Source organism: Salarias fasciatus, chromosome 7, assembly GCF_902148845.1.
Source record: "Salarias fasciatus chromosome 7, fSalaFa1.1, whole genome shotgun sequence".
NCBI classification, from domain to species: Eukaryota; Metazoa; Chordata; class Actinopteri; order Blenniiformes; family Blenniidae; genus Salarias; species Salarias fasciatus.
In genome coordinates, this window is record NC_043751.1 from 23,888,943 (window position 1) to 23,914,979 (window position 26,037).

General features: G+C 45.8%; 1 protein-coding gene across 1 annotated transcript in view; it reads right to left on the bottom strand.

Moving 5' to 3' along the window:
- Nucleotides 1-26,037, bottom strand: part of hydin (HYDIN axonemal central pair apparatus protein) — a 42,194-nt gene that overhangs the window by 1,722 nt on the left and 14,435 nt on the right. Inside the window, 62 exon segments of the mRNA XM_030095917.1 lie at nt 53-274; nt 357-587; nt 680-830; nt 932-1,095; nt 1,177-1,386; nt 1,592-1,814; nt 2,398-2,507; nt 2,687-2,854; nt 2,926-3,078; nt 3,183-3,381; nt 3,636-3,805; nt 4,429-4,650; nt 4,735-4,942; nt 5,021-5,168; nt 5,318-5,477; nt 5,550-5,676; nt 5,743-5,943; nt 6,116-6,368; nt 6,476-6,564; nt 6,879-7,039; nt 7,130-7,339; nt 7,554-7,696; nt 7,781-8,014; nt 8,559-8,667; nt 8,748-8,922; nt 9,181-9,329; nt 9,443-9,675; nt 9,855-10,059; nt 10,638-10,740; nt 11,114-11,245; nt 11,335-11,417; nt 11,664-11,832; nt 11,930-12,020; nt 12,396-12,489; nt 12,564-12,762; nt 12,853-13,025; nt 13,100-13,259; nt 13,652-13,771; nt 14,097-14,335; nt 14,338-14,460; nt 14,671-14,871; nt 14,953-15,147; nt 15,518-15,682; nt 16,652-16,780; nt 16,966-17,166; nt 17,248-17,322; nt 18,598-18,740; nt 19,166-19,303; nt 19,728-19,898; nt 19,983-20,111; nt 20,187-20,316; nt 20,549-20,788; nt 20,861-21,010; nt 21,102-21,182; nt 21,911-22,024; nt 22,973-23,100; nt 23,367-23,503; nt 23,688-23,815; nt 24,590-24,717; nt 25,067-25,241; nt 25,329-25,505; nt 25,610-25,819. Coding sequence (XP_029951777.1) covers nt 53-274; nt 357-587; nt 680-830; nt 932-1,095; nt 1,177-1,386; nt 1,592-1,814; nt 2,398-2,507; nt 2,687-2,854; nt 2,926-3,078; nt 3,183-3,381; nt 3,636-3,805; nt 4,429-4,650; nt 4,735-4,942; nt 5,021-5,168; nt 5,318-5,477; nt 5,550-5,676; nt 5,743-5,943; nt 6,116-6,368; nt 6,476-6,564; nt 6,879-7,039; nt 7,130-7,339; nt 7,554-7,696; nt 7,781-8,014; nt 8,559-8,667; nt 8,748-8,922; nt 9,181-9,329; nt 9,443-9,675; nt 9,855-10,059; nt 10,638-10,740; nt 11,114-11,245; nt 11,335-11,417; nt 11,664-11,832; nt 11,930-12,020; nt 12,396-12,489; nt 12,564-12,762; nt 12,853-13,025; nt 13,100-13,259; nt 13,652-13,771; nt 14,097-14,335; nt 14,338-14,460; nt 14,671-14,871; nt 14,953-15,147; nt 15,518-15,682; nt 16,652-16,780; nt 16,966-17,166; nt 17,248-17,322; nt 18,598-18,740; nt 19,166-19,303; nt 19,728-19,898; nt 19,983-20,111; nt 20,187-20,316; nt 20,549-20,788; nt 20,861-21,010; nt 21,102-21,182; nt 21,911-22,024; nt 22,973-23,100; nt 23,367-23,503; nt 23,688-23,815; nt 24,590-24,717; nt 25,067-25,241; nt 25,329-25,505; nt 25,610-25,819 — 10,059 coding nt within the window.

A 26,037-nucleotide genomic window follows, 5' to 3' on the forward strand; every position in this document is an offset into this window, starting at 1 on the left:
TTTGTGGGTGTTCAATATTTTGAGCTGTTGGAGAGCAATGACCTTTCCTGACCTTGTAGGAGTACTTGGCTTTGAAGCGGGAGTTGCTGAACCTGACGAGGACGCAGTGGCTGCTGCCCAGCGTGGTGCTGAAGTGGACGGTCTTCTCGGGCGGAGGTGGCAGAGCTCTGAGCTGCAGCTCGTAGTGGAACGATCCCAGATCGTGGCTGAACAGAGTCAGGCGGGCTGTGGACTCTCCCGCCAGCAGAGGCTGGAACTCGAAGGCCAACACGCCCTGAGGACCAAGCAGAAGCAGGAGGTGGGTCCCGGTTTCAGAGCTGCTGGGAACACGGCTGTCTCAGAACAGCAGAACCCACCTTGGACCGTCCTGGAACGGTCAGCTGAGCCGGAGCGCTGATGTCGGAGCATTTGCAGTGGATGGCGAGGTCGGCGGCGGTGCTCAGAGGGTTCTCCAGCTCCACCGAGGCCGAGGCGGTGCGGCGGACGGCGGCCTCCAGGGAGACGGTGGACAGGACTCCGGGAGACGAGGCCTTAAAGGTCACCAGGTAGAAGCAGAACTCTCCAGTGTCCTCGTTACGAAACGTCACCTGAAAACAGCGTCGGATAGAGGTGACGATGAGGAGGAAGAGAAGCAGATGAAAATGAAGGAATATGTGTGCGTGCGTGTGTGTACTCAGACCTTGGTGTGGAACTGTCCCTCTCTGTACGTCTGGAAACGCAGCTTGTAGACCCTCGTGGACGAAGCGGGGACTTCAATGTACCCGGGACCGCTGAGGGACACCGTGGCGTCCAGTCGGTCTGGCTTCACTGCTTCGATCAGCACACGAAACCTGAGGAGGAAGAGAGGAAGAACTCTTCCACATCTGCTGGCATGAACAAGAAATGAAAGATAAACCGAGAGCTTCAAACTGATGTGATGTGTGTGCTGTACCTCTGCTGTCTGCTGAGCCAGTTCTGCACAGGCAGAAGCTCCTCGTGCTGAGTTTTGGCCGGCAGCTCTTTAATAACAGCGTTTTCTTCTTTGGGAGGTTCGGCGGTTCCCTGCAGAGCGTACAGCACGCCGCTGCCATCGGGGAAGGAGAAGAAGATCGATCCCTGAAGAAAGGAGAACAAACCAGACCAGATGACATGCCACTCTCTCTATCTGGACGTTTCTTTGAGTCGCTGCAGTCCTACCAGGTGTTTCTTTCCATTGGGGGTCATAGTCAGGGGTCTGTAGGTGACCTCCAGCGGCTTGCTTTGGTGGGGATCGAAGGCCACGGTCAGCGTGGTGCTCCATTGCTCGCCCTCGATCACCGGCCGGACGCTGCACGGCTGATTGGTGGGGTTGAGGACTGCGAGGGTCTGAGTGTGGGAGCTTCGCACTGGGCAGGTAAAAGTCACCACCTGGGGGCAGAACAGCAGAGACTGGAGGCTGCTGGACCAACGCAAGTCAATAAAAAAAAACAACAAACAGAAAAATCAGGTTGTTCCACTAAAAACATCTTATTCACATGTCAGTGCCTCTTATGACAAACCTGCGATACCTTCCCAGACCTCCAGGAGTCACAGTTTCTTTTTCATCAAAGTGAGTTAAAGGCTTGAGTCGAACCTCTTTGGCGGTGGAGGCTGCGATGCAGGAGCCCGTGACGGTCAGACTGAGGTTTGAGGGCGAGCCGTCCACACAGCAGGACAGCTGCTCATATCTGGCGTCGTTAGTCAGCTCCACGGGGGCAAAGGTCACGGTGAGGGGGAGCTCTGCGCCGGGGCCGATGTGGCCGGTAGCCGGGGCGATGGACAGCTCTGCGGGGAAATCCTCTCGCCTCCATTTGAACCTGAGCAGGATTAAAAATCCAAGTGCGGGAGGTAACTCCTTCAGGAATCACACTTCGACATCAATACACAAAAACACAGGAAGACAGGAAGTGTTTGACTTTATAAATCTTATATACAAATCAAGCAGTCAAGCTTACCTTTTTTTTAAACATTTAAATATGTCAATATTATGACCATTAGATAAATATTAAAAGGACAAAAATATCTAATATCTAACATAAGAGAAAGTCATTCTATAATTTATACATTTTAAGAAGTACATGTATAGCGGAGAACAGCTTAAATTCTGAAAATAATCTTCTAACAGGTTACAAATCACTAAAATTCTTACAAACAGAATGAATATGAGCTGTGGCATTAAAAATAGAAAATTAAAATACACACCCCGCATCACACAAAGAGAACGAGGTCAAAACTGTAATAACAACTAAAACTGTTATTAAAAAGAACAAAGTCCAATGAAGAAAACAATGAAATGAGATGAAAATAAGAGTTTTGAGGTTTACAGTCGTGGAGTTTCCTCTAAGTTCTCTGTGGGGAAGCTCTGGTGCGTGCATGTGTGTGTGAGTAGCGACACTTCACCTGGTACCGATGTCTCCTGTGTTGATCAGGAGGATTTTCTTCTGGGACCTTGAGCGCTGGACCACAGCTCCAAAGGACAGGTGGTTCTGGTCCAGGAAGACCTCCACACCCTGACAACCCAACACACAGCTGCTGTTCACCAGCAGGCCAGGCTGACAAAACTCATGAACTGTGTTCAATTTGACATGTGCAGTGACCTCAGTGTCCCGAGAAGCAATGAGAAAGAAAATATTGCTACTATTACATTTCTTTACAGGTGGTTGGAGGTAGTTCCAGCCTTCCAGCCTACCTGACAGCAGCCATGGAGGATCAGCAGATCCTGGATCAGACCTGAACACTCGGCCTGCAGCTCGGCAGTGAACGGAGGGACGGGCTGCTGAGGGGAGAACTGAAGATCAACGATGCACCGAGCAGCAGGTTTCAGCTTCAGCTCACCGGCTGGACTCACAGACAGGTCCTGGAGGAGCAAGAGGAGCTCAGTGTGTGTGTTCCTGAGTGTGCATGCATCAGAGTGTGTGTTGGAGCCACCTTTGGGTCCAGTGGAGAACTTGCAGTGAGCATCAGGGAGAAAGTGAGGTCCAAAGTGCTGCGGTTGATCAGAACCAGCTGCTTTTTCACCTTCTGGCCGACCATGAGGGAGCCCAGCTTCAGCTTCCTCTGGCGTGGTTCTTCCACTTCCAGCTGGAGCACAGACACAAATCAGGTGATTCTCAATGTTTGACCTTTGACATGATCAAGATCACAGGTTCAGGATTAACTGCAGCCTCATGACTCTGGTTTCTCACCTTCATTTCCACGCCCTGCCCCAGCACCTCCACCTCTTTGGTCACGCAGCCGTTTAGGACGAAGTGGAGCGTTTGGTGGTAGCGCCGAGCCTCTGGAGGACAGAAGGTGATGGGAGCCTCCATCACGGCACCGGGAGGCAGAACGTCTGGGTGGAAGTCCATCTCCAGGAACGCAGTGTTCTCAAACTGACACTGGACACTGAGGCGGGAAACAGAACCGCTCAGGCTGAACTGAATATATCAGAACATAAAATCTGGATATTGTGGAAGCTGATCTTTTAACAGGATGCACTGATGATCGAGTCTGATACACATGCAAAATAACACACAATCAGTTTGACATGTTTGCATCCATAAAGATGGAATATCTGACGTTTACGTAAATAGAATTATGTAAAAACAGGCAATGGATTTGCCTGGTTCAGTTATTTCCACTGCCGTTCCTCCACACACCTGACGGCTCTCTGGCCCCTGTTGGTGATGAGCAGGGTCTGGCGGGGCGGCGTCACGCCCGGACATACGAGGAAACACTTCCCAAAGTTCAACTTGCTGAAGGAGAATTCCAGGCTCGGAGCTACAGCCGATCCTTTAATGGCAAAACTGAACGTTGAGCCATGTTTCACCTACAAGACGAACACACAATGAGGACAAATCGACCGCACTGCTCATATAATCATGTAATTACACTTTGAGAAACTTTTTGGAAAAACACTCACACATTTGTTTTTTAAAACTCTAAAAACAGATGAAGAAAAAAGAATTAAAAAAAAGGAAAAAAGAGAAAATATATGGAAAAAACAGAGATGTAACAAAGAAAATGAATGAATAAAACAGTTGTAGAAGAAAAAAGAAAAGAAAAAAGTTAAAGTAAAGTTAGAAAGAAAAAAGAATAAAAAGACAAGAAAGATTGAAAAACTGAAAAAGGAAAATTAATAAATAAAAAAGCGGATGCAAAACAGCCAATAATGAAATAACATTTCACAACAATTGAGAGCTGAATTTCTTTAAGCCAAAGTTATAAAAATTATTTGGTAAAGTTACTTTAAAGAAAAATGTTGAATAACGTCAGATTGCAAATTTTACGGAGAGAGTATCTCTGTCATGTTTTATGAAATCAGAGGCGCCGTTCGGCTTTTCTCCGAGGAGAAACCTGGTCAAAATACCCACATCGGGGATTATTCCTGGAAAATGGTTGAAGGAATCTTAACTGTGACAGATAAACTCTGCCTGCAGAGTTCAAACCCACCCTGACGCTGAGCGTGACGTCCTGCAGGCTGCAGACGCCCCGGGGGCAGAAGGTCAGGGCGGCCTGTAGCTGCTGTCCCACCTCCACGGCGGCGCTCTGCGGCTTCACCTCCACATGCTGCAGCAGCTCTCTGGGAGCCGTCAGGTCGAAGGTCACAGCCAGGACCGACCTCGCCAGGTTGGATATCAGGAGGTTGAAGGATTTCTGTTCTGAAACTCCAACCTGCAAACGTGAACATGCAGAGACTCGGGAGGGTCATCCTGATGTCCAGAGCTTCGAGTGGCTCTGAGGTTAAAGTACACCGACCTGTCCGAAGTCCAGCGTGTCCTGGCAGTCGGGGTCGACCTCTTCGAAGGATCCGTCAGATTTGTCCACGTGAACGGAAGCGCTCATCGTAAAACAATCGGCTTTGACGCTCAACATGAGCGGCTCAGACTTCCTCTTCACCTTGAGAATCAGCCTGAAACTCTCGTTTCCCTCCCGAGACGGAGTGAAGGAGATGCTCAACGGCAGCCTGCCGTCAAGAAGCAGCTGATCAGGGGAAAACATCACAGTTAAATGTAGTTTCACACTCTTTCAGAACATCAGGAACCTTTGATTCGGAGCCAGTCTGCCGCTCATGGGCTGCACACTCAGACTGGACTGCTGATCTTCACTGAGCAGAGACGACTGCAGGACAGAGAACTGAAACCAATCTTCTTCTTTATTCACCACATCGACGAGCTGCTCCACTTTACAGCCTGCACACACATTCACACACATACACACGAATAAGTATTTCCAGAGAATCGACTTTTTCATTCATGATGAGTCTGATGGTGTGCCAAAACTAAGAAACGGTTGTTGCACACTGGAACAATAAAAACTGTGTGACTGTGTTGTTACACACCAACGAGTACTTCCCCCAACTGGAGGTGGACTCGGTCCAGATAGACCAGCGGTTCCCTCATTGTTCCCACACATAGGAAGGGAACAGACAGAGTCTCTGTCACGAAGCTCCACGATGACTCCACCACGTCCTGCTGCCCGGCCACATACTGAAAACACACCTGTGCACACGCACACACACGGGTGTGAAGAAATGAACGACATCTCGAAGAGGTGTGTGTTTTCCGTCTTACTTCCGCCTTCTTCCCGGGTGAGACAGTCCCACTCGGGGTGAGACAGGAGAAGGGGCCGTCTCCTTTGTGCTCACACCTCCACTTGAAGGAAAACGGTTTGCTGGTCGGGTTGAGAACATGAAAACGTCTGTGGGAGAAAACAAACAGTGAGGACTCGGCCTGACGGAGAGGGTCCACGGCTGGTCTGAGGTACCTTGTTGACGGAGCGGAGACGCCCACAGCGCTGAACTCTAACACCCGGGCGTTGGGGTCCAGAGGAGTCCTGAAGTCCGGCGGTCTGCGGTTTCCACTCAGATAGTCCGAGTCCTCCAGGTAGAAGTGACAGTGAGGCAGCAGACCACGCCCGCTCACCGACACACAAGGGGGCTGCTCACCATCCTGCAGGTTAGGAATACTGAAGAACGAACACACAGAGCTCAAAGTCCAGCAGGATGGTCTGGTACACATATTAAAGAGCAAACACTTTATTGATGGAATTCTGTCAACATCCATATATCCTGCTTTTCAAAAAGTAAAAAAACCCAAAACTATATAAAATACGCCGTTGATGAGGTTACTGTACATACCTGCAGAGCACCCGGCCCTGGAATCGAAGCACCTGGACTGGAGAGAAGCGGAGGCTGAAGTCCTGCGTGGCCCCCGGTTCGATGCTTCCTGTGTGAGGCTCCATCTCAAAAGGAGCCGGCTCAGGAGCCCCCGTCAGCAGGGACATCACTCCAGTGAGAGCGCTGCAGGGACGCGGTGCAGACCGAGGCGTGGAGACCGGCGTGGAACCTTGTGAAGACCTGCTGCCAGGCCTGGAGCTGCTGGAGCTCCCATCTGTTCGAGACGACATCGGCTCACAGTCGCAGAATGTGTCAAATTTTTGGAAGCTTGCTCCACTAAGAAGAGGTGAAGCTGATACGGTAAATACAGTAAAGTCATACTTCTTAGGTCTTCTTTGCTGCAGCTTGAATCCAGGAAGACATTCCAGGAGAAATCCAGGCTCACTGTACCTTCATTCACAATCTGTAGTCTAACACACACATACACACACACACACAACGACGACATGACGATTTAAGAGAGAACGGAAAAAAACTTTTCTGAAACAAAAGCACACAGTTTTGTTTCGAAGAGGCTTAATGTTTACACAGTGACATTTTGAAAACGATGCCCATTTACACGAACACGGCAGAAACGGTGAAAACAATGCAGTTAAATTCAGAGCATTTTCAGTGTCTCCGAGCACCGTTGTCAAGCAAACAAGCACCAAAAACACAACAAAAGCTTTGTGTTTTCACTTGAAAACGTTGTGTAAAAGGGGGTTTTGAATGAGCTGTGACTCACTGGTGGATCCTGCTCTGGTAGAGCAGCGTGTCTTTGAAGTGGACGGCATCCGTGTTGCAGCTGAACTTCACGTAGTCACAAACCGCACTGACGCGCAGATCCAGCTCCCACTGGGAGCCTTCCACCACCGAGCAGCTGGGCTCAGGATCCGTCTTCACTTCCTGTTTGCACACACACGTAAACTAAGCAGATCTTTTTTCTTTTCACATCGTGCTGTGTGACACTCCTCAGTGTGAATTCAGTTTCTTCACCTTGCTGTTTGCAGCCTGCTGCGATGCTCCGGAGCTCAGCCACCGGACCGTCCTCTGTCGGTCGTCCCAGTCCGCCACCTCGTCCAGAGGCTGCTCAAACTCCACCTGGCACAGCTTACATTTCACCAACTGTCTGCTGAGAGTCAGCGGCTGGCAGGAAGTGAAGGTGGCCGTGACTTCCTTCGAGCATCCAGCGTGAAGATGCCCAACCTGTGGAGAATCAATCCATTCAAAATGTTTCACTGGGTAATCAAACATCTTGAAGAGAATGAAGTGACGGCGCATGGAAACACAGTTAGATAAAGATAAATTCCTGATATTTTATGCAGCTCCAGCGGACATGATAAAGATGAGCACAGCAGAATGATGGGTATGTAACTTGGAAACAGCTAGGTGATATGACAGCCTTGTTTCTGTGGGTCACCTGTGGTGAAAAGACCAGCTGGGCTCCACCTGGAGGCCACTCGAACCTCACTGCCCGGCTGCTGCTGTGGTTGGACATGGTGAAGCTTTCCTGATGCGAGGCGCCCACGTGGCAGTCGCCAAAATCCAGCATGTCGTCCTGACCTGAGACAGCGAGAGAGGCGGGATTTAAAGAGCAGTTCTGCATGATGGTGGAGGAGCTGCACCGTCTCAGTCCTCTCCTCCTACCTTCCTCCTCCTGGTCCATGTCCCTCTGAGACCTCCGGAGGTTTCCCAGTGAGACCATCGCCTGGTAGGCCTCTCCTGTCACCCGTATTGGACTGTTGCTGTACTGGTTGTCCTCCACCTGCAGTGACATCTCCGCCTTCACACTCAGCGGACGGTCAGAGCAGAGCTCGACCTCAAACTCCACGGACTGGTTCACGTTCAGCCTCAAAGTCACTCTGTGCACCACCTGAGGCTCTGTGGAAGAAGTCATGGGTGAGAGATCACAAACATCTGTTTAGTGAAGGGGTCGGTGATCAAGCTCTAAGCCAACCAGATCTACACTCAAGAAGTTCTACAACCAAGAAGAACTATTGCAAATGAGGTCCACAAAGTCTACAGTTGGAAAGAACTACTTGCAAAAGTATCAACAGCGAGCAAAATCTACAGGAACGAAGATCACTTAGATCAATCAAATAAACTTCACCTGGAGCCACAAAACACATTTTGTCTTCAAGATTTAACACCTGAAGTAAAAGCTCTTCTCTAAATTTTCTCAGTTTTTAGCTGTCGAAGCTCTTCAAGATGTATGAGTTGTTTAAACTGTTTTAGTCGTTTGAACTGTTGAATCAGTATTTTAGTAATTTCTCTCCACCTTTTGAATATACGGGTAAATCATCAGAAAACTATTGTGCACATGTTGAATTAAACTCAAGAACCTATATTTACCTGTCAGTGCAGTCATAAACGCAACACTAATCAGTGACAAAAGGCAGTTTGGTGTGAACAGTTGAAGTTTCACCTGAATCCGCGGTGTCCTGGAGTTCAGTGGACGTTACGGTGCTGCAGGTGTTTCCCGCAGCAGTTTTCAGGCTAAAAACACGGTTTTCATCTGGCATTTCGATGTGGACCTGAATGATAAATCCACAGAGTGGTTTAATTACACTGGAATAACTTCCACTTTAAATCGGGTTGAGAAGCGTCGCCTCACCTGAGCGGGAACGTTCCCGTCATTGAGCAGCACCAGAGGCAGAGTGCGTCTGCGGCCCACCAGCACCCGTCTGAACTGCATCAGGGGGCTTCCTCGACTGTTCCTCAGAGCGGGACGCAGCACACACACACTGGGCAGGGTGCCCTCCCCCATCAGCTCCACATCCAGAACCTTCCTGGGAGAAGTGACAGGAGATACTAATGAAGCCTTTTACGTTTCCTTTAACACACAAAGAGTTCAGACACCGTGTCTGAGTGTGTGTGAATGTGTGTTTATGTACATGTCTAAGTGTGTGCGTTCACAATACAGTGTTGAGGCTTTCATTGTGGGGGCTGCTTTTCTTATTCTGCATAATCTATATTGCAGTCTTCTCTTTCATAAATTTGATTTACAACTTTGAATGATAGAAAAAGAAGGCGTGGTTGGTATTTACCAGCTGGATCCCTCCATGGTGGCTTCGAACACAGCGCTGTACAGCTGCATGGTGTGAGGCGTGAAGGTGACCACGGCGAAGGCGTGCGACTGGCTGGGAATGTTCAGTGTGGTAGTGGGCAAATCAAAAGACTCCACATTCCGAGGCGTCTGGAAGAAAAATAGCTCTCTAAACTTCTATTGACTGTACCACTAATGCACTGGTCTCACATCAATGCAGTCACATTTATTGTTGTATCTGGGAAAACTGTTTACTGCCTCACCTCAGCTCCACCATGTTTGATGGCCAAGCTGAGCACACAGGGAACTTTGCTGTTGTTGGTGAGTTTAAAGCGGGCCTGAACAGTTCGCCCCACCAACACTTTGTTAAAAACAAACTTGTTCTCGTCCAGGACGTAGATCCCTTCAGCGCTGACGAACTGCTCTGAGGAGAGTTGACTGTAGTTGTGGCACAGATGGTGTTCCTCAAAGATGGAGGCCATGTCTAAGGAAATGCCTGAGAAATAAAAACAACAGACAAAGAGGGCCAGATACAATAACACACATTATCAATGTTGTTCCTTGTATTTCTGCACTGAACAGGTTTGGGTTGTTTCACTGCGTCTTTTTTTGTTTGCTTTGCTGTTTGTTTGTTCATTCGGCCTACAGCATGCGTGAAAACGGTCACACTCTCACCTGGCTTGCAGATTTCAGCGAGGAGTATGTACGGGATGCCGTCAGGGTGGTCGGAGGGGTCACGGCCACTGATGCTAATGAGTAAACCCTGCTTCCAGGAACCGAGCTGATCGGCCAAACAGTCCACTGTGACGAGCTGCTGAGCTCCGGGCTGCAGGCTCCCGGTGCAGGGAGACACTTTGAACACCCCCATGGTCAGCAGGTTCTGAACGGGACACAGAGGAGGAACACACTCAGTTAAAGGCTCTGCTAAAGAGATACATCTTCAGTTTGCTTTAAAAGGTGCAATATGGAACATTTATATTCGATATAAATCAATAACTTCAACTTCGACCTGTACGGCTTCACAGACAAAGTATTTTCTCCTCATCATTTTTGAATTGATGGAAAAGTTTTAATGGGGTAAAAAAAACATGTAATGTACATATAACTGTATTAAAATACATTTTCTCTCGTAAGTGATTGAGAGTAGCTCCCTCTAAATCTGTAAAATTTGCTATGATGTGTGAACACAGAATAAGGACTTAAAAAGTCTGAGATAAAATAATGCAATGTTTCTGTAAAGACGGGGGTGACGGTGAGCGACGAGAGCCCGTTTACGCCACGTTTCCAAGCGAAAACGCAAAACTTCCGTTGCATTTTGTCGGTTTGACAACGATGCTCTCACAAGACAAATAACCATTTAAATATGAAAATTAAGCTCTTCATCTGAATAAACTCAAAAAGGATTTAGGCTTCTACATTATCGATTTTATGATTTTCAAAATCATCTCGTGCTCTCACCTGAGGAGTCACAGTGTCCCGTTGAATGCTCTTCCGTCTAAGCTTGACTGCAGCAGCAGGCTTCCCCGAGAAGCTGTCAGCAGGCATCAGCTTACTCGAACCACTGAGATCAGTATAAAAAAAACCAAAACAAAAGCACTTCTTTTTATGAGTCATAAAACAAAGATACCGTGGTTCAAGATCATACACTAGTTTATCATTTTCAATCAGCTTATATTTAATAATGAAAAAGAGCACCCATCAGGTAAATGTGACACACCCTATTGTTATCAACGGAATAAATTCTTTTTTTTTTCTGGAACTGGGTCTGAAAAGTGGAGGTGGAAAGCCACTTACAACATACTTATTGAGCTAATCTGTGTGTGTGTGTGTGTGTGTGTGTGTGTGTGTGTGTGTGTGTGTGTGTGTGTGTGTGTGTGTGTGTGTGTTTGTGTGTGTGTGTGTGTCCCGACCCTGTCCGTCTCGGTGCCGCGGGCTCAGACGTCATGCGGGAGATGTTGAACTGAACCTCGAACACTCCAGTGTTTTCGATGGTGAAACTTTGGCTCTTCCAGCAGCCGTAAACCAGAGGACCGAAGTTGATGTCAGACGCAGGCGTGATCTTATATCTAGAAGGTGTTCACACACAGAATCATCACAGCTCATGTCTCATTGATGAGAACATTAATGACGAACATAATACTGCTTCTGTTTTAACCTGGAGAAAACAGCCTGGACCGAAACTCTTATGGCCAAGGTGGTGATTGTTTCTCCTCCACTCCCGATGCTGGGATCAATCATCTGCACAAGACTTCAGTTAGTGTTCATCGTCTCATGTTTTTACAAACCTATGAAACTTTGTTGAAAAGGTGAATATAAAATGTGCCCCTGCTCCTGTTATCCTCTAAAACAGACTACAGATGAGAGGTCAAGCGTGGTTCATTCAAAACATCTACATGCAAATACACACAGCGGAATCTCATAAAGTCAAGCTCATATTTCCTGAGTTGGCACTGGGATTCAAACCGGGGACCGTTTGGTTCAGACCTGAAAAGCCAGGACAGGCTGCTCTCTGAGGGAGACCTCCCTGTTGGGAGTGCAGACGACATGCACAGTGGTGGACCTCTCGTGGGCGGATAAAGTGCCACTTTGGGGCGAGGCTGTGAACATGGAGTCCAGTTCGGGCTGGCTGGGGTCACTCCGCTCAAACACACACCTGAGAAAAATGAAAAAAAAAAGAAAAAAAAAAAGAAGTATATCAGGGGTCAGAAAGCAAGATTAAATACGGAGCTGAAAGAAGTGTTCAAACTCACTTGTAGGCGATTTCATATTTCCCTCGATTCTTAATTTTCAGAGAGAGTTTGGCTTCTTCGAACACTTTGATGGTTCCAAAGTCCAAAAAGTCTGCAACAGAAACATCAGTGTGTTTTTACATTGAGGATCAAGCTCAGGCTGAATTCATTTAAATTAGTGAGTTTAAACTGGATCTCATGTTAAAGAGCAGATATATCTTCTACAATTCCATTACGCTTCAAAGAACTGTATGGAGAAATGGTCACAGTTGAAGACATTTATATACTTTCTCAAATTTACTTTTGTCCAGTGTTTCGTGCCTTCAGTGTCGTGCACATTTCCGTAACTATGTAATAATGAAATTCTTATTTCAAGCATTTTAATGTCCCCTCCTTGTGTCTGATTGCTGTTTCTCGTCCTGATGTGTTTCACATGCACCTCAGTGTGTGATCAGTTTAACTGTTACCATCACAGTATGAACTGTACCTGGAAGGATGTCAAAGGTCATGTCGTAAGCCTCAGCAACCACCTGAATGTTTTCAGTGTGCACAATTCCTACAATATTGTCCACATCTGACACCTGAAAGAGAACATGAAACGAGATCAGATCATTTCCTGCAGAGTTTTAATGATTGGATCCAGGCTGTTCTGTACCGCCACACGGAGGACTTTTCTAATGTGAAGAGGCTTTTTGGCTCTGAAGTGCAGCTTGAGATGGAAAGAGGAGTTGGGTGCGATGACGCCTTCCTCCTGAGGCACGCTGAAATCGTCGCCCAGCTCCTCCACGCCCTGCAGCCTCCACGACACAGGCAGAGCCGTCTTATTGTTCATGGCCACACTGCGAGTGTTTGCCCTACAGAGATGAAGAGCACAGGGCAGCTGGGTGGAGGAAAAACCTTGTTTATTGAGGGTTTTTTTTTTCCAAACACCAGAATAAAAGTACCTGTGCACCAGAACTCTGTCAAAGTGGAACTGTTTGGTGTCCAGCTGCAGCTCTGGTCGAACTCCCAAACAGGAAATGTTGATGACCACAACTTCCGGGTTGTCCTTGATTGGACAGACGATCCTGTCCTTCACCGGCCCCGGTTTGGTTGGGTAGGCCCACACTGTCAGCTCCTGGATGGGAGGAGAATAAATTCGGTTCAGTTATTTGTATAGTGGCCCATCAGCTGTTCGTGCTGTGACAGTACCTGCTTCTGGTCCGGTTCGAGGCTCATGGTTGGAGGGTCCAGGAGAAACGTGTTGGCCTGGGTGTCATCATGGAAACCAAACTGAATGTCAGCCTGCAGACCCGAGTCGTTATGAATCACCAGCTTCTCCGCGTTCTCCGGGTATGGAATTTCTTTGTATCTGCAGAGGACAAACATAAATCCATAAATGCAGAAGGAAGTTCAACACAAGCTTGTCAGATCAGAGGTTTCGAATTCAGAAAACTTTTGTGTTTACACTGCAGTACAATGCAGTTTTCATGTTGGACCACTAGTAACTGCTGTTGGTTGTTTTTCTAAGAACTCAGAAAGAAGAGAAGTGGCTCCTGGGCCACATGTGACCCATGCTCCCATTGTTTGTGGCCCACAAGTCAGTTTCTAAAAATTCAGAAAACATTGTTTACACTGGTTTGAAAAGAAGAAAAACTGGGGAAAAAATGGTGTAAAGGTTCAAACACGTTTTGCTTCCTGTTACTGAGGACCAATTTCTTGGGCGCCTCACAGTTTGAGCAGGATCGATGGTTTGTATCTCACCGGTCTCTGGTCTTGCTGCAGAGTAAAGGTCCAAACTCAAAGCACTGAGCTTTGATCACGTAGCTCTTCTGGAGGTCTTCTTTCATCTGAGGCACCTTCTTACTGTGAGCGAAAAGAGTCCTGTGAAAACAACAAGTCAACAAGTAAACAGCTGAGACAGATTTGAACTGCCTCAACTCATTATGTGACATGACAGTCCAAATGTCTCCACCTGCTAAACAAAAACACCTTATTATGGCGCTATTTCACTGGTGTGGCCCACTCAAGATGTGAATGTGGCCCCTGTAGTGAAATGTGACTGACAACCCTGGTGTAGTTCCAATCACTGGAATGAATCAGATCATTCATACCCGCTACACCTGTTTCTTTTTTTGTACTTTTCATCATGAATTCTTTCCTTTTTCCCAGCTTCATCTTGAGTTTCCATCTGTGTCAACAGCCTCACATGTAGTCCTTGCAGATGGTTGGATAGGTGGAAATCCCCCTGCAGGTCAGCTGGTACTGTCTCTGCGTCCCCGTCACCTCCAGGGTGAAGGTCTGTTCGAAGATCCCTGGAGACTCCGAGTAGAACCAGACCTTCAGGACCACCTCCCCTCCGGACGGGACCACCCAGCGAAACGCCGTCAGGCTACGGGAAGATTCAGACGTTCAGTGAAGTGAGAGAGGAAGGTGCTTATGGGAGTTTCCGTGTGCTCGCCTGACCTCTGGCTGCGTTTTTTCTCCACGACGGCCTGGTGCTGGTCCTGCTCCATGCAGTCGGCGGAGGTCTGGAGAGCCGAGCGAGCCTGCTCTGATTGTTTTGTCCTGCTCTTGCTTCTGTGGCTCTCTCTGCCCTTCCTGTCTTTTTCCTTCATGCTGCCCTTCATGCGACTTTTAGAGACACTGGTTCCTGTCTCCTCCTGGGAGAACACACACACGTGATCATGCTTTGAAGCACGAATTGAAAATGAACCACATTCCAAATTCTGAGGCGTTTTCTTGAATCTCAGTGAGTCAGGGTTTGATATAGTCACTACTACCTTTGCAAAGGAAGCCAGTAAGTCATCCTCCAAGTCTTTTTTCTCCTTGTCCTGCTCATCTGTCCCTGATGGAACCAGGAAAGTGAAGCATGTCTGCTGAATCTGAGCCGGTTCTCTGTGTTTGGGGAAGGGGACGATAGAGAAGGAGATGGGAGGAGGGATCGGCGGGCCGCTCGGTCCTAATCCCAAATCATCCAGCACCTGCAACAGAGCAGCCATGAGTAGAACATCGATCAGCTTGCTTTATTAAAGGGGAGACGATTGCGAGAGCGAGACTCAGACCTCGTCTGGAGCAGGCAGACGGCTGCTCTTCACCAGTTCCTCGGGACTGAAACACTCCGTCTCTGTGACGTCAAGCATGATGTGAGGAATGATGTCTGCTGGAGACGGACGCTCCACCTCTGCTGCTGCGATCTGGCTGGAAATTGGTGAGATGACTTTGCTGTTTCCTTTCTTGTTCTTCTTTATAGCAGGAGACTGAGAACGAGGGAAGATGGATGAGGCTGAATAACGTATTCTTTCGCAAAATATGCATTTATATCACGGGAGTCAAACATAATGCCTGTGGGCCAAGACAGAATGCAACAGCTACAGGATGAAACTGATCTGCATGTGGCCTCAGAACTAAAATGTGATTGAAATAAGTGACCATAAAAACACAGCCAGTGTCAGAGAGTTAATCAGGAACACTGAATTTTGAAAACAGCAATATATTGTATTTTCAGCCTGAAAAAATTACACTTAAAATAATACAAAACAAACATCTCACCACCACCTCTTCATAAAAACATGTCTGATCCAGAAAAGCCTTTTAATTCTGCAGAAAGCTTAAACAGAACAAACTCACCTGTTTCTCTGTCGGGAGGTCCTCGGACCCCGGCGAAGCTTCTTCAGCGGGGAGCGGCACCAGCAGCAAGCCCTGGACCCGGTCCCAGCACTGCAGGATGTGATCCACCTGGACCAGGTCCTGCTCGTATGTCCTGAAGCGAGACTGCAGCTCGTCCACACAGGACTGAGAGCGCAGCAGGGACAGACAGGTGTCAATCAAAGTGCGGTGTCAGTGAATCAATCACAAGAAAAAAATGGAGAACACAGTGTTTAATAATAACAAAACCTCAAAATCCATTCCTGTAGGACCTCGCTATCTATTAATGCTTTCACAATAAGGTGTCAAGAGTAAACACAACTTTAATTTAGAAGTAGGTGGCACAGAATAGTTGGAAACAATATTTTTCCATTGTAGCTTGAAAACATCGTGTGAACGGAGCCTAAAATATTAAAGACCTATTTTTGAATCCTCAGTACTGGGAGTGTCATGTAGTGGAATCACTTCAATCAGAAGCAGAAACAGTCGACTGAATGTCCAAACTGACCGTTTCTCCGTCCGGCGGCCCTGCAGGTGGAGGAGAGTCTGTGTGTGATCGCTTCACTTCTTCAGCCTCTTTATCCTGATGCACTGTGGAATAATACAGCACAGATGTCATTTTATTATCAGCACAACAGTAGTTTCTCAGAAACTCTGCTCACTTGTATTTTTAAACGTAAAATATTTTCTGGACTAATAGTCACACTTTGACACAGAAAAAGAAAACCACAAAAACTTGTTGTACACCAATTTTATAGAAATGTTTTTTACCTCTTCATGAGTTTTTTTGGGGGGGTGATAGATCTAACTGATAGTTTATAAGATATGGTAGTTTCATAAAGAGACAGTTGAGCACTGTTTAATATGTTTACACTGAAACAATCTAATGGAAATAGTGACACAGTGAAACTAAATGTTTATGTTAAACAAATGTGATAAAATAGTTCCTTACATTTGCTTGCATCTTGATTTGAACTTTGTGTTTTTCTGGAGTCCGGTGGGGACGACGTCTGAGGACTGTCCAGCGTCACTGACTGCAGATGAAACGACAATCATCAGAGCCGAACGATGCGAGTGAAACCTGGCTTTAGAGGCAGAAACTGAGTGTGTCCAGACCTCTTTTCTCCCAGCTGGACCCTTCTTCTTTTTCTTCAGAACTTCTTTACTCTCCTTCTCCTCTATCTTTTTGCTTTTCTTGGCCTCTGCGTCTTCTGTTGACCTCTTGACCTCAGCACCTTCTGCAGTCTGACAACAAGCCACAAACACATCAGTCTAAAATAAGAAAACACATCAAGGATGCAGCAGGACACTTAAAAAAATCATCAAATAATGAATGAATTTCTCTTCCTCCCTCACACAAACACACACACACACACACACACACACACACACACACACACACACACACACACACACACAGAAACACACACCTTTGCACTGCAGCTTGCTCCTGCCTCTTTCTGAGCTCGCTCTCGAGCCTTCAGAGCTTGGTAGGAGTCTGCTAGATGAACCACGTAGATGTGCTTGCGGTTGTTGAGAGCTTTGAGAACGACTTGCAGAGTGTTTGCTGCAGACGGAGTGAAGGTTGAGTCCAGGCCGTCGACGATGAGCCCGTGGTGACAGTCACCAAGCTGCTTTCAGAGAGAGAAGCGATGAGCTCTGATTCTGACTCGATGTGAATGCTGAATTTGGTGAAGGGAGTTTAAATGTACCTGAAATCTTTCTGCCAGCAGATCAACCAGCAGCTGTTCAGGAAACAGACTGCGGAGGAGGGTCGGATCTGCTCCCTGAAAGAGAACAAACTCAACACAGTTACAACTTTCTGCCATATTTACAGGACAGAGATGAGTTTTACACAGAAATAAACCTTCTGGAGCAGAGTTTACAGCAGAGGTCTGCAACCACACGTGCAACCACACTCTTTACAGCGGCTCGATGAAGTTTTCACCAAATCATACCTAAATAAACATTTTATATTATTTTTATTTTTATTACACAGTGGAGTCATTTTCAAAATGACTTTTATCTCTTGGATTCAAAAAGACTTTCAAAAAAGGTGCAATTTTTACAATGGGCCAAAATGCTAAAATGACCAGAATTTCTGAAAGGGGGGAAAAAAATCTTAAAATTAAAAAAAAAAAAAGAAGAAGAAGCAAAATTGCTAAGAAAAGAGACAGATTGGTTAAAATGTTTTCCTTCTTGTGACTATAAGACTGTATAACTCCTCCCACTATATAGTCACTGTTAAGCTTTGTAAATATTAATATTGAAATTTATGTATTCAAATTTAATTTTGTCGCTTTAGATATTCAACTTTCTTTTTATTCATTCCCGGTGGAGCAATCATTAAAGGAATTTCCCTCTGGGATCAACAAACTGTTTGTCTTGTGTTGTATTGTTTTATACATTTTTTGAAATATGCTTGAAAAGAAGTATGAAACTGATCAAATAAGACACAAAAACAGCTGAATATGTAATCAAATGTTCAGAATCCTAAATCATAATCGAAAATTCATAAATGCAACATCAGGTACAGCTTTTGTTTGTGTTTCAAAACTACTGTATATAGGAAACTTTCTGTGCTTGCCTCATTTTCAAGGTTAAAAGCAAATTTATTTTAGTGGAAAATCACAAAAATGCTTGTATTGGTCATAGGGGTGGCAGAATCCTCGTTTACATCTTGTTCCATAGAAGCTCCAAAAACAAACAAAGAAACAAACTAAAATCGGCTAAAGGAGGAAACAATTTAAACATGTCCCAAAAAATGACAAAGGATAAAATTGCTTGATAGTCAAAAAAAGCAACGCAGTTAACCTATCTGCACAGGTGAATCCACAAAAATCTGATAAAATACGAGAAATATCTACATTTCCAAATTTATTATATATCTATTGTTTTCTTCCGTTTGCTCTGAGATTCAAGACAAACAAAAAAAAAAAGACTTCTGTCCTTCTTTCCTATAGATTTAAACTTCATAAAATACAAATCTAATTTGTAAGTCTTTGCTGTACTTGAAGGCGTTGAGTAAAAGAGAATGTGAGGGAGTGAATCAGGCGGTTCACCTCCAGGTTCTGTTTCCTGCTGCTGTCTTCACTTGGTTCGGTGTGAAGAGGAGGAGCTTCAGGATTTGGATCAGAGGTGCTGGGAGGTTCTGTCGCAGGTGCTTCTATAGCAGATGCCTCTGTCCTAGCCTTGATGACCTGAACTGAGATAGAAAGTACACAAACGGACGTTTTATATATAGGTGAGGCTTAAGTTTCCAGCAGGGGGGACTAAATATACAGTCTTCGGACCAGAACCGGTGCTTCAGAGTCCAATCCGGATATGAAATTTTCCAGTAAGAAATTATAGCTTTAAATTTTTTGACCACCAGGGGTGCACTTGACTCTGTAATATGTGGTGAATCAGTTCAGGTGATCAGGATCACTACACAGAAAGTTTTTGTTGTGCCTCCTTGCTTCCTCTTGGGAAATCAGACTTTGAATTCGATTGATCTGTCTGGTAAACTAAAGGTGAGCTAGATAAATAAATCAATCAATAAAACCACTGTACATTTCATCTGTCCCTCCATTCTGTGAGTTTTCTGTTCTGGTGTTCTGCTATGTTCAGTGTATGTGAAGTGAATCTCACCAGCGTCCTGATACAGGCGCCTGGCTGTGGTGCTAATTGGCGATGATCCTTGGATCAGAGCGTCTCTGATCACTGCATCCACGCTCAGGATCGCCGAGCTGTAGTGACGGGCCAGAGAAGCTGCAGCGCCGCTCCCGTCTACAAACAAACATGAGTTCAGAAAAACTGGCGATAGAGAACTGGTTCTCAATGTTTCAGTTAAGCGTAGTCATTTGACATATTAACTTTGAATGAACGTTGAGTTTTCGATCTGCTGCAGAGTAAATCTCAATCCAGCAGCAGCAGCAGCAGCAGCAGCGACACTACCACATCCTCTGCTGTCAATTCTGCAGGCAATGAGCTTACTAACTACCTGACGAACTAACTAACTAATGCTCATTCATTGTTAAATCTGCTATTACTTTCTGGTGACGGTAAATGAATGCCTGTTCATCGTTTTTTTTCCAAATGAGAATCGATAAAGCACAAAATTGTTAAGCAGAATCGAAAACAAAATCGGAATCGTAAAAATGTTATCAGTTTCAATCTTTGAATGCGCGTTTGTGTGTGTGTGCGTCTCTACCTGTCTGCGGGGCTCCGTGCACTATGATGGTGATGCCTCTGCGGTTGCGTGCAGCCAGGCCCTCGGGGGAGAGGTCCACTCCCATGTGGCGAGCGATGGCTCTGCAGACCGGAGTCATCTCCAGCTCTCCCAGTTTGCTGCTGTCTTGCTCTCTGTTCAGCTCTGAAATGACTGAACACACAGAACACACACTTCACACCGAGATCAGGACAATTTTTAATTTTTTTTGGGTGATATGTGTTTATGTATATTTACAGATGTCTGACTCGTACTCACATGTTTCAGCTGGTTTGGTGCTCATGCTGCTGCGTTTGAGATGAGCGTCACTTGGTTTTAGTTTCTCAGGTTTCTCAGTTTCATCCTCCGTGTTTCCTTCCGGCTCCGCTGCACATGAACACAGATGTCACACACAGAGAAGAGTTGGACTGGTCTGTGGGATTAAATTGTTCCTGAAGCTACCGTCGTCCTGCGGCTGGGAGCAGAGGTCCTGGTAGTAGTCCAGTAACTCCACAGGAAGACCAGCTCCAGGGACCCGGGGAGGAAGCAGCAGGAGGCCTTTTTCATCGTAACCCTTCATCAGACGGAGGATCTGAGGGGTGAGAAGGACAGATAGAAAGATAGAGAAATGTACAAGTGATGAGAAAGAAAACTGAGCTGATTTTGAGTTTCCGGGTCAGAATGTTTAAAAATAAGCAAACGTTAACAACTTCAGAGAAATTGCAAAAGCTGTGAAAATGATTTGATTTGTTCCAAGTCAAAAGTGCACAGACTAAACCCACTCCGATACTGGAGGGTAAGACAGAGGCTGTGCTTGATTTTACCTTTTCCTCCTGCAGGTGCTGCGTGTCCAGCTCCAGGATGTAGACCTCCAGGGGGAACGAACCAGGGTTCCTCAGAACCACCTCGGCCTCCGTGTCAATGCTGAGAGGCAGGCAGGGTCCGAGCTCCAGGACCGCCGGGTCCAGCTCCAGCCGGGGCTCCTCGCCACGACCCTGAGCCGAGATGAAGAGCTGCTGCGGACTGTCGGCGACCCTGACCAGCAGCCTCCTGCTGTAGGAACACTGGTGGAGGACAAGACGTGCTGCGTCTCTGCAGGCTGGAACTGAACACTTCTTGATGTGAGTCATTCGTACCTCCTCCAGAGGGCTGAACTTGACGTGGACGTTAACTCGTTCTCCAGTTTTCAGAACTCCACAGCAGGGAGTCGCCTCAAACACGGCCGGCGGCGCTCGCTGCTCCTGCAGGAGCTCCACACGCTTGTGCAGAGGCAGGAACATATCCAGCTGGAGCAGAAGAACGATAAACAGATGGCTTCATCTGCACAGACGTCTCATCTGTTTCAGCTTGAAGGAATAAAATCTGACAAATCTCTACCTTTTTGAATGGTTTGACCTCCTCAGCGATGGTCCACTGACACGGCACAGACTTCTGGTTCAGCAGCTGGATCGTCCTCATCTGACGGGGACAGTTAGGAAACATCTGATCACTCCGATTAAATGGAACCTTTAGAGATGCTGCAGGCTGCAGTACGTGACGGAGAATCAGAACCAAGTTTGGCACTTTCTACTTTTCTCTCTTTAACACTCATGTCTTTGTGATTTGTAATATCTGTGGCTCTTTCCCATCATGCACAGCAGGTGTTCACACTCAGGTACAGTTTTACCATATTTAGCATCAAAACACAGTATTTTACATTTGTTGTAAAACTCAATGTTAGCTGTATATTTTAAAAGTTGTTCTCCTTGTTTGCTCCGATTAGTGGACATATAAAGATCAGCTGATTATTCTGAAGTCAAAAACTCATGTTTGCAGGTTCATTTCCAATAAAATTCTGAACTGTAGTAGAAATAGATTTCATGAACATTTAGCAGAAGAAAAGTTTGAGTTTGATGAAAAAAAAAACTCTCAAATTTTCATCTTAAACAGATTTTAAAGTAAATATTCACCAGATTACCCTTGTCATTAAATAGTTGTTCATATTCAAGTTTTCTAGTGATGAATTGCATTTGTTTGTATTTATAATTGTATGCTCTATGATATAATGCAAACTCTCACTTTCATGTTTCTAACGAGTATTTCACTTTACTGATCCACATTCTCAGTGGAAGCGATCATGTCCTCCTGTTTCTCCGACAGGTAACTAGTCCCATGCTAAAGGGTGATTCGGTGTTTTTCTGCATTACCTGACACATGCCGCACGGCACTGTGTCAAACTGCAGGGTCTCTGTGGAGACGGTGACAGCCGGCACGGTGAGCACAGCACACAGCCGAACCGGTACCAGCGGACCTCCTGACACCTGGAAACCACATCATGACAATAATAGTAATAATATACAGGATAGAACTTCATCAACAGAGTAACAGAACGGATAATAACTGAAAGGATCACACAGAATTAGGATTTCACAGTGTCAGGACTTTGCAGTGGCTCAAACACCGCTGTCATGTATGTGTGTCATCACATCAGTGTGTTGGAGCTGTCAGCGGTAGCACAGTGCCTGTCCGGCAGACCATTTTTAATGGAAAAACGCCGTCCACCCAGCTGTAGTACGATAACAGATGGAATTTCTTTGTACAGTGGTGCAACATCTGAGGACCCGGTGCTTTGTCCTGTCCCTGCAGTCTTGGATTGTTAGCAATCTCTTCTGGATAGTGGTCGCTCTCCATCTACCCTGAAGGTGTATATGGCAGCAACATCAGCCTGACATGCTGAGGTTGCAAGCAGCACAGTAGAGAGCCACATCCTGGTGTCGGCCTTCCTCAAAGGGGCTCTGATGCTTCACCCCCCCCCCCCCGAGACCCCCACGAGCTCCACCATGGGACCTGCACTTAGTACCGGAGGGCTTGTGTCAGCCTCCCGTTGAACCCTTGGCAACAGCAGCACTACAGTGAGTGTCACGCAAGACTGCTTTTCTACTGGCTGTTACTTCGGCGAAACGTATGTGTGAGTTACACGCTCTACCAAATAATTCATCATGCCATCCGCGATTCATAGAACTTTGGTTACATTCATAACTTTCGTTTTATTCTCGGTGGATTTCCTTTCTGGATACTTCTCCTGTTTCAAATAAATCTTTGGAATTCAACCTTGTGTTGAGTCTGCATTTGGGTTCAAGCCAGTTGCAGTTCAGGCTACTGCTGAGCCAGACATTAACTGCAAACTCAAAAAAAAAAAAAAAAAAAAATGGATAAAGACATGTTCATCCCATCGACAGAGTAAATGCAGCCTTCTTCCTCCGCTGTACCTGTATTGGCAGGATGACGTCGATGTCCCCCGTCTGTATGTTGCTTTGTAGGGGATCAAATTTAACTGTGAATGTGTGTGTCTCTCCACAGGGAAGGCTCTTCACTCGCTCAAATTCTGCTGTGAAGCCTTTAAAACAGAAGGGACAGACTCACTTTTGGTGAAATATTCAGGAAAAAACAGAAAAGGGTGAACACAAGGTAAAACCAGTATTAAAACATCAATTATGTACGCAGTTAAACAGATGCACAAAGGTTTGGGAAATTAATAAAATCACTTGTAAATTGTGACTGTTGGAGCTGTTTTTATTATTCCATATGTGACACGATTGAGTCTCTGTGTGAAGTATTGATGGAAAGATGAGAGATGATAAAGTACATGATATGTGACTCTACCTGTGCCTGCGAGATGTTTACAGTCTGCGTGGAAGGAGACGGGAATAAATCCGCTGTTGGTGATTCTCACTGTGTGAACAATGACTTTGTTTGGAATGACGAATCCAAAATCCAGCAGGTATTCAGGGAGCGGAAACCTGGAAGACGGTACAGAGACATAAATCAAACAGGAACAAACAAGGTTTTTTACACTGAAACCACAGTAAAATTAATGCACATGCATTTTATTTCATGTTTGACTTGTTTCTAATTGATTAATCAGTGAACCATCTTCACACACTTTTTCCATCGCTGGATTTAAATCTCTCCGTTTGTACTAACTTGCTCAGTTTGTGCCATTTCCTAGAAGAACCGAGTGAGTTTCCTGAACCTGGCTGGCCATCGGACGCACTGAGAGCGTTCTGTTTGACCAGTAACCTCTCGACCTCCATGTGAAGCAGATCCTCATACTGGAAACCAAAAAAGAAAAAGAAAGCACTTCAGACTTACATAAGCAGAAATATACCGTCACGGTCGCAAGACCTGAAATAAATGGTTTGCTGAAACTTCTTTAGAGAACTCTTTGTTATATTCTGTAAGGATGAGTTCCTTTCCTCTGAGGTTTTACTCATTAGATTAACATTCTGTCTCAGGTGTTTGGTGGTCTGGTGTCACTTCAGCTTGAGTAGTTTCAAACCTTCATTCACCAGTTTTTCACAGCAAAAGATAAATGAATCTTTAATTTTGTCCATTGCATCAATGAAGCCATAATCTATAACTCTCGATACACTTTACTTTTCTTCTTTTCGACTGATCATCTTCCTCTTTGGTGTGACAAGCAAGCATTCTTTCTACTAATGCCTCCTTTGCGAGCTTACCTATGTGTATTTTGCTGACACTTTCAAATACTTTAATCAAATGAAATATTTCAAGAATAAAAGCTTGAACTTTGTGGTTTTGTGACATAAACAAATTAAATACCGACTGAGAAAATGTTCAAATCAAGAACATAAGTCCAGATGTCCAGATGAAGCATTCAGAGATCAGAGGACAAAGCTGTAGTGTTAAATATCTTGGATTTTTTCAGGACCATGAGTGAACTTTTTTCAAAAAACTGAACTCCTATAACTGAATTAATAAAAATGACAGAATAAAAGAGGAAACATACTACTGAGTGTATTGAAACACACTGAAAAACAATGATTGCAGGCCCTATGATTGGCTGAAACTCCTGAATTACTGACTGTAAATGTGTTGATCGTCTCTGTTGAATGTCCATCAGGAGTGACTCCATCCATCAGCTCGTCTCGGACTCCGGACGCCTCCACAGCAGCTCTGGCTTCGTCCAACACTTTACCGTAACTTTCCTCTGCTGTGAGACAGTCACAGAAGACGTGATAACAGGGCATACAGTATGTCATGTAGAAGTTTTTTTTTTGGTTTTTAATTTGCAACTTGTTCTTTTTCAAAATGAACGACAGAAAGAGATGAAGGCCAAGTTGTCCACAACTGATCTGGAGAAATAAGGCTGCTCTCAAACTGAAGATCCAAGGAGTTTGATGAAGAGCAGATGTTATAGAGAACTTCTCTGAACTAGCAGAAAGTGAAACTACAGATTCTCTATCAGAAACATCTTGTACTATAATCACAACTGTGTATCACGGTCTAAATTCACCCTTAGTTTGCTGACCCATGTTTCTCTGAGGGTCTTTAATACTTACGAAGGCTTCGCGGTAGATTCAAGCTGATCCTGGGGAAAAGTCCCACCCCGGTCACAGTGATGTCCTGCGGTGGGAGGAACGCCACCTGCAGCTGAAGCTTCTTCTCAAACACGACGGGGACGCCCGGGAGGAAGAGCACACGCAAACTCTGCTCTGCACCGCCGTCGATGTAACCCTGACACCCATGGAAACTTCTCAGATCACTCTCTCACAACATGACTGAGCTGAAAACATTCCCAACACAGACGTAAATCAAGCTCACCTCAGAGGGGATGACTGTAGGACGGCCAGGTCTGACCTGCTGCTCTCCGTCGTCCTGTGTGTTTCCCTCTGCTTCATCAATACCTTCATCTTCTTCCTCTCTTAGGATTCGGAAGTTGAAGCCGACTCCACCCGTGTTTCTCAGACTGACTTCGACCTCCCCGACTTGATGGAAAAGCTGGAACAGAAGTGAAGAGAAGTCATTCTGGCTTTTGATCGTTGTTGTTGCTTTTATAGTTTTGCTCAAAATCCTAGGGCAAATGAAGAGGCTCTTTTTCATACCTGCAGACCAAAGTCCAGTCGAGTGGGCTGCAGCCTGTAGCTGATCTCCGACGCTTCTCCTCTGAGTTTGAGCTCATACGTTGGCCCGTCGTCGACACGGCACTGTGCCACCATGTCCTTGCTGATGTTCTCGTGACCATAAAAGGAAAACGTGACTTGCTGCCTCTCTCCAGGTTGGAGATCCCCATACATCGGCAGGATATCAAAGATCTGTTTGCAAGAGGAGAAACAGTAAATTAGGTGTGTAGTCTGAATGCTTTCAGATAAAACATAAAATCCGTGAGGCCTCGTTCACACCAGAACTTAACAACAAAGACTCATATATCTGATGTTGATGTCTGAGTGTTGTTTTGACATTTGCACAGACAGATAACAGTATTGTTTCTCTTTTGGGGCTCAGTTTGAAACAGTCTGTGTTTCTGATCCCA